The sequence below is a fragment of the Primulina tabacum genome, unplaced genomic scaffold (genome assembly GCF_025594145.1).
Source record: "Primulina tabacum isolate GXHZ01 unplaced genomic scaffold, ASM2559414v2 Contig104, whole genome shotgun sequence".
Taxonomy (NCBI): Eukaryota; Viridiplantae; Streptophyta; class Magnoliopsida; order Lamiales; family Gesneriaceae; genus Primulina; species Primulina tabacum.
Genome location: NW_027459727.1, coordinates 60,852 through 73,322, shown reverse-complemented (window position 1 = coordinate 73,322; position 12,471 = coordinate 60,852). Strand labels below are relative to the sequence as shown.

General features: G+C 38.1%; 1 protein-coding gene and 1 pseudogene across 1 annotated transcript; one reads left to right on the top strand and one right to left on the bottom strand.

Annotated features, from left to right (window-relative positions):
• The first annotated feature begins 5,261 nt into the window (after positions 1–5,261).
• LOC142534074 (small ribosomal subunit protein uS13c-like) lies at positions 5,262–6,766 on the top strand. The gene is made up of 3 exons (XM_075640978.1): positions 5,262–5,484; positions 5,591–5,815; positions 6,475–6,766. Exons 1-3 carry the CDS (start codon positions 5,371–5,373, stop codon positions 6,634–6,636), a joined length of 501 nt encoding a protein of 166 aa, XP_075497093.1. The 5' UTR covers positions 5,262–5,370; the 3' UTR covers positions 6,637–6,766.
• Positions 6,767–7,427: 661 nt separating this feature from the next.
• Positions 7,428–12,148, bottom strand: LOC142534061 (uncharacterized; annotated as a pseudogene).
• Positions 12,149–12,471: the final 323 nt, after the last annotated feature.

Sequence of the window (12,471 nt, the reverse complement as noted above, 5' to 3'; positions counted from 1 at the left end):
TAGCGAGGGTGACATCAGAACGTAATAGTTTAGCCAGCTAGATTAGTATTGGTTGATGACTTTGTATGGGTGGTTTGCTTCATATTTACCTATTTGTGGGAATCATTTTTTTTTATTGATATCATTGTTCGACAAATTTGTATGGATTAAGAATGTCTTAATCCATCGTCGCATCGAAGTATGACATGTCGAATAGTGTGGATCGACGAACGGACCATAAACAAACAACTCTAAGTCATCCTAAAGAAGAAACAACAAGGTCCATACTAGACAAACCAAACATATTATTACGAACAGAGCACAAACCAAAGGAATGGAGGAGAATTCTTCTCTGTTGTATCTCACAGAATTGATCAACCACACATATATACACATGAGTTGCATACAGCTGTCAAAAACTACCTAAACCAACTTAAACTAACTCAATGTACTTGAAGCTAATTAATCTAACAAATAGAAGAAAATAATTACACAGTGTTTAAAACTCCCCCTCAAGGTGGCTTGTAAAGGTCCTTTATAGCCATCTTGGACAATAGCGGGGCTAAGCGAGGAATGGGTAATGGCTTCGTAAAGATGTCCGCTAGCTGATGTTGTGAGCGTATCGGCAAGAGTTTGATAATCCCTTCATGTACTTTGTCTCGAACAAAATGACAATCGATTTCAATGTGTTTGGTGCGTTCATGAAACGTTGGATTCGAAGCTATATGTACAGCAACTTGATTATCACAGTAAATGGTTGCAGGATCAGTCATATGAATGGAAAAATCTGAGAGTAATTGAGTCATCCAAACAATCTCACTTGCTGTGTTAGCAAGTGTTCGATATTCGGCCTCCGCTGATGATCGAGAGACGGTTGTTTGCTTCTTGGCTTTCCATGAAACAAGGGAATAACCAAGGAATATACAGAAACCAGTAACTGATTTTCGAGATTCCGCACAAGCAGTCCAATCAGCGTCACAAAATGCTTTCAGCTGTAAGGGAGATGTGGCTGAGAAGAAAAGTCCCTGTCCCGAAGTCCCTTTGATGTATCGAAGGAGATGATGGACAGCTTGTAAATGAGGTGTGCGGGGTTGAGATATAAACTGACTGAGTTTGTGAACAACAAATGAAATATCTGGCCGTGAAAAAGTGAGATATAATAAGCGACCCACAATGCGTCTGTACTGAGTGATGTCCTCGAGGGGTTCGCCATCATTGGAAGTCATGCGGACCTTAGGATCCATGGGTGTCATTACTGGCTTGCTGGCCAGAAAACCTGTGTCAGCAAGAAGTTGTATAGCATATTTGCGTTGAGATAATATGATGCCCGTGGAAGATCGAGCAATTTCAATACCTAAGAAGTATTTCAGGCAGGCCAAGATCACGAAGCTTGAAATGGCTATGTAAGAACTGCTTTAAAGATGCAATGAGCACAGGAGACGGCCCAGTGATAATGATGTCATCGACATATACTAATAGAGCTACAAATGAGGAACCTGATCCTTTAGTGAACAAAGAATAATCAGATTTGGATTGAGTGAGTCCAAACTGGAGCACAACCTGGGAAAGCTTGGAGTTCCATTGCCTCGAGGCTTGACGTAATCCATATATAGACTTGTGAAGCTTGCACACCATATGGTTCTTTGAAGTAACCGGCTCCCTCTGAAACCGATACCCTTGTGGAATGTCCATATATACTTCTTCACATAGATCCCCATTTAAGAATGCATTACTAACATCCAACTGAACCAAACTCCAATACTGACGAGCAACCAAAGCAAGAAGGACTTTGACAGTGACTAATTTAGCCACATGAGAAAATGTGTCTAAGAAATCAATCCCTTCCTGTTGGTTAAATCCTTTAGCAACAAGCCTAGCTTTATGTCTTTCGATTGAGCCATCAGCATGAAGTTTGAGCTTATATACCCACTTGCAACCAATCAAATGTTTGCCAACGGGAAGAGGAACAATCGACCAAGTGTTATTACACTCCAAGGCAGCTAGTTCAGCAGTCATTGCTTGCTGCCACTCGGGGTATTTATTAGCTTGGTGAAAGGATTTTGGTTCAGTGGCCGAGGACACATTAAGGACAAAGGTTTTGTAAGCAGGTGTTAATTGATCATAAGAGATGTATTTGGATAGTGGATATGGTGTATCGTGCATCGAGGGAGGCATGAGATCAGGACCTTTCAGAAGGTTGCAGTGATAGTCTTGGAGATAAGATGGTTGTGTCATGATACGAGTAGAACGACAAGGTTGAGGTAAGGGTGGTGATTGTGCTGGGACTTGATCATGATTAGAGATTTCAATGGAAGACTCATGCTGAGCTAAAGGAAGTACAATGTCCGGAAATGGATCAACCGATGGTAATATAGGTGTATGATTATGAAATGGAAATATAGTTTCATGGAAGATCACATCCCTAGATAAAAAAATATGTTTGCTATCAAGATCATATAGTTTGTACCCTTTAACACCAGGTGGATACCCAAGAAATACACACGAACGTGCTCGAGGCTGAAACTTAGATCGAGCCGCAGGTAAAGTAGAAGCATATGCCAATCAACCAATGACTTTGAGCCTGGAGTAATCTACCACAGTATGATGTAACAGCTCAAATGGTGTCTTGCCATGTAACAGAAACGACGGAGTGCGATTAATGAGATAACAGGCAGTGAGAATGCACTCGTTCCAGAATGTTAGTGGAATGCGAGACTGGAAATATAAGGCTCGAGCAACATTAAGTAAGTGTTGATGTTTTCGTTCAACCACAGAGTTTTGTTGAGGGCGTTCAACACAAGAGTATTGGTGTAAAACTCCGTGTTGATGAAAGAAATCAGAGAAGGCTAATTCTTTGGCATTATCCGAACGAAAACACTTAATATTGCATTGAAATTGGGTATCAATCATAGCAAAGAAACGAGGAATTACATGAGCCACATCCGATTTAGATTTCAATAGGAAAATCCATGTAAATCTAGTACAATCATCAACCAATGTTAGAAAGTAACGATGATCGGAATAGGACGGTTCATTGAGAAGACCCCAAATATCACCATGGATCAAATCAAAAGGATGTAAAGATACATGATTATTCGAAACAAAAGGTAACCGCTTTTGTTTTGCAAAGGGACATATGTGACATACAGTGGAAGGGCATGGCTTGGGTGCATCATATTGCAGTGTGGTGTGTAAGGATTCCAATACCTTGAACGATGGGTGTCCAAATCGTTGGTGCCACAGCTGTATAGAGACTTTATTGACAAAAGAAGTAGTGTCTGAACCAAGTTGATGAAGGTCCAGGATGTACAAATCCCCAATTCGATTACCCTTGCCAATCATCCTCTCGGAGTTGGCTTCCTGAATAACAAAATGATCATGATAAAACTGCACAGCCAGGTTGGACGTCGTGGTGAGTATACTTACAGAGAGTAAGTTGAATTTAAATTGAGGCACATATAAAACACTACGAAGTGTAATGTTGGAAGTGAGCCGAACATCACCAATGGAATCAACTGAAATAGTGGTGTGATCGGGTAATGTCACAGTCGCATTATGTATTTTGGACATGGGCTGAAACACATCAGCATTGCAACAAATATGACTAGAAGCGCTCGAATCAATGATCCAAAACTGACCGGAAGATAGATTTGGAGGCATTGAAACCGAAAGACATATACCTGCAGTGTGAGTTGTGTGATCCATATCCGATGCAGTAGTGTTGTTGGGGACAACTGACAGATGAGACTGAAACATGTGCATCAATTGCTGATATTGATCAGGATTGAGATTTTGAAAGAACTGGCCCGGAGGTGTAGCCCCAACGTACGAAGTAGTCCCCACAAGATTCACATTGGCCACAGAAGGATGCGAAGTAGAAGGATGAGATTCAGTGCGCATTCGTGGCCGAGATTTAAAACCAGGGGGATAAACATGAATCTCATAACATGTGTCTACCGTATGACCATGAATCGCACATTTAGTGCAGTATGGACGATCACGCCTCTTGTATTTGAACTTGACTGCTGATCCTGACCATAGGAAGGCAACTTAGATGGCTGAGATTTCACAGCAAAGGCCATAGGTGAGTCAGATGCAGAGTTCAAGTGTATTGTTCGTTGACGTTCTTCTTGAGATACCAAGGAAAAGATTTTGTTAATCGGTGGCAGAGGATCCATTAACAGTAATTGACCTCTAATGTGAGAAAAAGAATCATTCAATCCAAGTAAAAACATCATGATGTGCTCTTGGATGAAATGAGTCCAGAGATTGAACCCCACCACAGCTGCATTTTCCGCATGTACAAGCTGGCCGAAAATTGGACAATTCATCCCACAGAGTCTTGAGCTTTGTGAAATATGCAGCAACGGAAGTTTGATCTTGAGAATGATTGAAGAGTGCACGTCGCAACTCAAAGATGCGAGGACCATTGCTCTGTTGGAATCTCTCACGTAAGTCCTTTCAGATTTCAGCCGCTATATCAGAAAACAAAATGCTAGGTGAAATTTCCTTGGATACGGAGTTGAGAATCCACGAGATCACAACATTGTTGCTGCGAAACCAAGCAGCATGTAAATGAAGGTCCGAAACATCTGGTTGAGGAAATGGATCCATCAATAAATCCGAGTTTGTTCTTGACCGAAAGCGCTATACGCATTGCCCGACTCCAAGAGGCATAGTTTTTTCCCGTGAGCGGCTGAGAAACGAGTGAAATACCTGAATTATCAGAATGAAGTAAGAAATATGGATTGAGCGGATCGTCCACTACAGATCTGGAATGTGAACTCGAATCAGGTGGCGCCATGATCACCGATCAGTCGCCGATTGCAAGAGATTGAAGAATTATCGATGCGTGGGAATATTGACAACAGCGGCAAGGAATTTGCTCTGATACCATATTACGAACAGAGCACAAACCAAAGGAATGGAGGAGAATTCTTCTCTGTTGTATCTCACAGAATTGATCAACCACACATATATACACATGAGTTGCATACAGCTGTCAAAAACTACCTAAACCAACTTAAACTAACTCAATGTACTTGAAGCTAATTAATCTAACAAATAGAAGAAAATAATTACACGTGTTTAAAACATATAAAATAACAATTTTAAACTGATTTTTGTACTCTAAATCTAAAATCTAAAAAATAAAATAAAAATAAGTCACTTGAATTCTTTCAGCGTCAAATAACCATTTTTTTTGGGCAGGTTCAGTTGGTCCCGAATCTGTGAAAATATTGATCAGCCGCGTAATTTGCGTTGAATCAAATTTCGGTTCAAATGGTAAACGAGAATGAACCGGGTGGGTATTTCCCCTATCCAAAAGGATAAGGAACAACCAACAAGATCACCACCTTCGTTTCATGTTCATTTCTGTCCTGCAAAACGATGGCGCAATCGCTAGCAACACCTGTTCTCCCATCACTATCTATAATTTCCAACCCCTTTTCTACCTGCTCCAAAACTTCACTCTCTTTTCCTCTACCCACCTCCCTTCCCAAGGTAAAGTTTCGATTTTTGTGTGGTCTTACGATTACCTGGGTATGGGTTTGTTTTTAATTGATTTGAACCGTTGGATTTCTATGATTTGGTTGTTTTTGGTGCTTAGATTGGTGGGTTGAGCATAAAATGTGCGCGTGTGGGTGGGGTGGAGATACCCAACAACAAGAGAGTTGAATACTCGCTGCAGTATATTCATGGCATTGGGCGTACCCTTGCCAAGCAAATATTGGTCGATCTCAATTTTGAAAATAAGGTAACGAAAGATTTTTCGGAGGAAGAGCTCACCACTCTCCGTGAGGAAGTCTCAAAGTACATGATCGAAGGGGACCTTGTAAGTCTTGCTCTCTAATTCCATGGATGTTGATTTTGTTTATGTATTTGAACTTTGAAGAGAATGTTATATCTCATGAGTCACGAACTAATTAGAATATAGGGAAGCATCCGGTTAGGGGTGGAACATAGGACGTAGTGTGAAATGAACTAGAAGGTTTGAACTGAGTTTGTGGGTTGTCTGGTGAATGTAAGGTGAGTTTTCTGGGTAATGCTCGAGTTATTTGCTTAATCCAAATGGGATTGAGGTGAAAGTTGGGCTCCACTTCAAAAACCCAGATTCATGTTCTGCTTATTCCTCTCTATTCATTAGGTGTGTTATGATTTGTGCATCTTTGTCTAATATCACAAGTCTATCTGCACTTTGGATACTTTAGGCACGAAATAAAGAAGCTTTTTAATAAACTCGGGTTTCTTAAGTGCTTTTTATAAAATGTAGAAGCAGTATATATGTTTGTAAAGAAAAAGCTCAGGCATAAGCCCAGAAACCACATTTTCTAGCGGAAAAATATATTTTAAAGCACCTTCTTGAATGAGTTTCTCCTCAAACATCAGTTTTTTCTTCCAAGGAAAAAAAAAGCAAGTACTTTTTAACTTAAAAGCTTATGTATGTAAATACTCTCTTAATTGAATGTTGACATTTCTCTATATTATGTTTAGAGGAGATTCAATGCACTTGCAATCAGAAGGTTGAAAGAGATACAATGCTATAGGGGTGTTCGACACACTCGGGGACTGCCTTGCAGAGGACAGAGGACTAAAAATAACTGCCGTACCTTGAAGGGCAAAAGGGTTGCCATCCCTGGGAAGAAGAAGAAGTAAAGAAAAAAAATGCTTAGATCAGCTATGTTAGTGCGACATTGTTAAGAATTCTCTTCAAGAATTTACGTTTTCCGTTATTTGTTTGTATACTGAGGTAGCAATCAATTTATCCAAAGATTTTGCCCTTTTATCCTCGTATTATACTGTCATATTAAAGATGCAAAGGTAGCTTGGATATATAATACTGAGATGGAGGCCTTTTTTTACGTTCGGAGAAAATTGTGCTACTTAAATCTCTACTATATGGCCAATATTCAATTGTCTGCAATAAACATTTGTAACTATGTCATGAATTTCATTTTCTAAATTCACAATTCCTACATTTAAGATTGAGTTTTTATACTTTTGGCAAAAATACTCTGAATTTGGAAAAAGGAGACTAAATCATCATACCTTAGAGAATATGTTATTTCAAACTAGTATTTAAATTGTCTAAATGCAGGTTCATCGATTTATCGAACCAATTATGTTCACCACAGTCAATGGCTCAAACAAACAATGGGGTTTAGGCTTGATCGCTACAATTTTTTTATGACAACAGTGGTCGTGTAACCAACATTTTTAGGGCAACACTGGTTATTTTATCCAGAGAGAGAAATGCCTTAGAGTTGGTTGAATTCAACATAATTAGTCATATCCTTCTCGTATCTGAATGATGCCAATCTGTGGTTACATCCATCATCAGATGAAATGCATGGATAAAGAAATTTGAAATCTATAAAATTTATTATTAATTGGTTGGACGAAATTGGTCACATGTAAGAAATTCAAGGATAAAGACAAATTACATGTGAAAACTATCTTAAAGAAACAAATATAATGAAAATACCACTGCCTCAGCAGGTATAGTAGTAATCTGGAATTTGCTATGCCAGAAGAGAATTCCATGAATTTAGGTTCTAAAAAGTATCGTACACGCTCATCAGCGTGTACATATAATCAAACATAAGACCACATTCTTGAGGAACTAAAAAGATTATTTTGTCTGAAGAAGAATTAACCCAGACTTCTGTGCTGTTATCAGATTGTCTCAAGCTGATCAATTGACAATTTCTATCCCCGTTAAAGATGTTCCTGCATGTAGTTGAAGGGCCACATCTCCAACGACCTGCATGATTCAACCACAATGAATTACGAAATCACATGTGTCAGAGTTTGAAAACTAATACGGTGATAACATAGGAAACATCATAAATTATAAAGTACCTTCGCCATGGATCTATAGGAATATTCAGCAACTCCAGCAACATGAGGTGTTATAATGACATTCGGAAACCTCAAAATGGCATCATCAGGATCAAATGGCTCGGTCCATGCAACATCTATCCCTAAGCCTCCTAAATGACCGGTTTTGAGATGATAAAGTACAGCATATCGTAGTCCAAGAGACGACCTCGTGCTATGTTTATGAGGAGAGCACCCTGAAACAGAAACGGATCATCTCCTGTTGACTTGTAATTCCAATACAATTTGCGAAGACTTTGAGAAAACCAGCATCAATAAAGTAGTAGTCGAATCAAACCTTTTTCATGGAATATATGAAAACTTTGTCCACAATGCCAACCTGAAAGAAGCACTTATAAACAAACTATTCGCCCCAAACAACACAAATTAATTAAATGAGGAAAATAGTGAGTAAAGCATATGGGAATTCCTTGCCGTTTCACTGTTCAATGATAAGCAACAGACCACTATGTCCGCCTGGCTTGCAAATTTCATAATATCCCCATGGCCACCCTTCTTGTCTACTAGGTCATCATCGGTACCATATCCATTGAATGATGCTGGATACATATAGTTAATTAACCATATGCTAAATTTATTTTACAATCAGCAAGTTATATGGTTAACACAGTAAAGTTTTATACCAACAGATTTGCCCGAGTTCCACGAAGGTGAAGGCCAAGTCCTTTTGGTAGCAAGTATTTTCACACCAAAGGGCCTTAAACGCTTGGCTAAGTGGATGCCTATATTTCCAAATCCCATGAGAAATACCTACATGAATAAGGAGCAAAGATGATGCATTGAATGAATTAATCTGATTTGCATTTATTCAAACCAAGTGACAAATGAAAATTACATTCCTGGGTCACTTTTCATCAGCTGTAAATATCTTCCAAATAAGTTACCAATGGACAATTCAAATGTGTATCAATCCCTTCACGCTATAAAACTACATATACCTTGCTGTCGAGTTAAAGATTTAAATTTAGCTATACATGCTGACAGCAAATAATCAGGCATTTAAAAGTAACTTTATAGAGAAATACTATTTGATAGAGTTTTAACAAACATAATATCTAGTGATCTCAGAGGTTTCTCATTTGGATTCAAATACAACAGCAGAAACCAAATGCACAAACAAATTAAGAATATGGTTCCATCATTAATTGACATACGATGAAAGACTAAACTTTGAGGTTGACAAATAACCGCTGACCGGATGCATGAGAGCGGAATAATACAAGTTTTCGACTTTGTATTATATCAAATAACACATTTATTGTAAGAAGTGTCGAAGGAAACTGTGAAAGAGGAAATTCACCGTTTTCCCAATCAATGTGTCACCAATTGGATTTCCTAGTTGTTTCTGCCTCACAGCTATGCGCATGTCATACTATATCAATGGAAACAAAAATGCAAAATTAACTCAGTTCATAAATGGAGAAAACCGTAAATAAATTTCTAGATAATTCATATGGAAATTGATGTATTTCTTCTGGCGAAGTCTATTATTGAGAACAGACAGAAATTTATAAGTAAACAAATTGAAAGTATATGGGAAAAAAAAAACCAAAATAGTAGGTCAAGGCTACCATGGTCCATGAGAACCAAAACAATCCTAATTACAATTCCCCCAACAAATATTTTTGTTTTGTTACATCTGATTACGTATACTTTCTCTAGCATGTTATCTATCATACATGTAACATAAGTTGGCCAATGAAATAAAAACAGGCCATGCAATCTTTCACCGCTCATGCTTCACGATACATTTCACAGACATACCAATGGCAAAAGATATAGAAGCTAAAACTGCATGTTGAGATTGAAATAGACCAACTTGCTTACGAAGGAGGCCCAACATCAGATATATCGCCATTTCAGCACATGAAGTTGCATTTCCAGTAGCATCGCTTGGAATTCTAGCAACTTTTATTCCACAGTTTGTAGCAGCCTTTATGTCAACCCCTTCACAGAAAAGTATCAAGATAGGTGTTGAGGTATAAGGATAGCTGCAAATATCTTTTGATCTGCAGGACAGAATTCTAATAAAGAATGACTCGACCTTCAAGGCCAACTCCAAATTGCATGATAAGCTTCATTTGGTTTGCTCGGGATATGATATCTGAAGTTAGACGCAAATCTTTGACAACACACATATCATAGTTTCCAATAACATCTGGGACATCTTCAAAGGGGACTACATCAACCTAGAGCAAAGCATATAGTAACATCCAATGAATGCACAAAGTACAATACCAACACAAATCTAAGATACATCTTTGTTAAAGAATGTACTAAGCTATAAAGACGTGAACCGACAATGCAAGCATATAGAGTAACATTAAGCACCTGTATGAATGAATGGGCTTGCAGATAATCTTTTGTATAATTATGAGAAGCAGGAAAATTTGGCCCACAGAATATAACACGAGTGATGGGATTGCCACTGTCACCCATCTGTTCTTTGACCTCCAGTGTACCTGATGCAAAGCATCCATGTGCAGTAATGAGCTTTATCTCTAGAGTCCAGAAAGGCTATCCAGTATCCAGCCAAATAAGAAGGAAAGCACATTGTAAATAGTTTCATTTAGAACATCTAGTGGTCAAGAACCTACAGAAAGTCTGTAGTTTTCAAGAAAGCATAAAGTCCTACGACGTGTAGCAGAAATTAAACAAAGATGCACAGAATTGAACTTGATCTAAATGTTTAGATCTTTAGGTTAATCGATCACAAGCCTTTACATATTTAATTTGGTTAACTAATCTTTTAACGGGGCCATAACGTTGGCGCTTGTTCAGTCAAAAACACCTGCAAGGAACCATATTAATAGTTCCATTAGAATTTTGAGTTTCTAGATAAAGGGGAACACTACCATACATTTGCCAGAGACTAACAGCAGAATACACATTTAACTACGACGAAGTTCATTTTCTCATATACCCGACAACATCGATGATATGCATCAAAATAAACTAGAGGATGATGATTTCGCAAGGAGCAAACAAAAATATAAAGTCCCATAAACACAGCTGACTTGGTGTGATGCAACCTCAAAGAGATGCAGTAGAATGTCAAAAGGCTCAACAATCAATAATAAGAAATTCTATATGATTGAATTAACGCTCTTCCATGGTGGATTGCAGAAGTAGAGATTGGAAGTTGATACATTAGCATAATTGGGGATGATAATATACACTAGTCGTTCACTGAGATGTGGTGGTTTTAAAATATGAAGTACCTTATTTTGTGCATGACAAAATACAAGTTGCCCTTCGGATTGGCATACGTTTGAAAACTACAAGTTACTAGCCTGATTTATGACAAGCGCAAAAACCATAACAGTCTACAACTACAAATTACTAGCATAATAGAAGTTGGTTGATTCAACCATGATCATATTTGACAATTCTCTATTAATATGCCTCCTAAAATTAAATTAAACGTTGAATAAAAAAGAAATAAAAATAAATTAAACTTGTCCAACTAGCTTTGGATAAAAGTTAATAAATACAAATCATATGCATATCAGCATATGCCTCAAGTATCTAGCAGTATTTCTATAATTCAGCCAAATGTAAATCATACTAAAGAACCTGGCCAGCTTAGATTTCTTATCCTTCTAATTGTTCTTGGTATCACAAGTTTGCTAGCAAAGTTGAAAGCTAAGAAGGATAGAAACTGCATTTCCTTTACTATCAACACAAGGCAGGTCTATGAGACTCAGTACAACAAAACGAGGTATCTTAGACGGAACATTCTATTTAAAGGTGATTACTTTTCATGAAACATGACTCCCAAATCACGACCCCAATTTCCACTATTTGATTTTCTTCCAATCCTCTCTAACAAGAGGCACACAGAAAACAAACCCATTGGCATAGCGTGCTTTTGTTTTGCATCGATGATTTCTATTCCACAAAACAAAATCGAAGTAACCCATTTTTTTCTAGCGCAAATACAACTCAAAGCAAAAGGAAGAGAACGATACAATGGAAAAGGGTTTCACGGAACCTGAAGAAGATGAAGTGAGGCGTGGCTGTCCGGTGGTGGTATTACTGTACGATGATGTGACGCTCCTTATATGGTCGATGATTCTGTTCTCACCAACCAAAGACTTAGCGAGCACTGAATCAATACGGGAGGCCGCATTACGATATGTGCGAGAGCAGAGAACAATGGTGCCAGGCACTCTCACCGTGGATCACCAGTGGATGTATATTTTGCAGCGTAAGTTTCACATTAGCTCCTCTTTTAATATTGATTTTCAATTTAGTAATTTGATGCCTAAGATGCTATATATCAAATGTGTTACACTTGAAATGATTTTATACAAAAATATCAGTTATCAATTGATGTCTTGTAGACTCAACGATATTTTTATTTGAATTCCGAACATCAATTGACGTTCTTGTACAAAATCATGTCAGCATAGACTGAATCTTTATTTGAGTAAAATTTTGATATAGGACTCAAGTCTTTAGATGTGTTGTTCCTATTTGTAGTTCAAGAACTAGGATAGAAATCGAGTTTCGGGCACAAGTGGTATGCCTGGAGTTGCTGAGTATGGAGATAAAAGAAAATTCATTCAAGAAAAACCCATAATTCCT

Coding starts and splice junctions, on each gene's coding strand:
- LOC142534074 (XM_075640978.1), top strand. CDS start 5,371: ATGGCGCAATCGCTAGCAACACCTGTTCTCCCATCACTATCTATAATT. Junction 5,485..5,590: donor TACCCACCTCCCTTCCCAAG/GTAAAGTTTCGA, acceptor TTTGGTGCTTAG/ATTGGTGGGTTGAGCATAAA. Junction 5,816..6,474: donor ACATGATCGAAGGGGACCTT/GTAAGTCTTGCT, acceptor TATTATGTTTAG/AGGAGATTCAATGCACTTGC.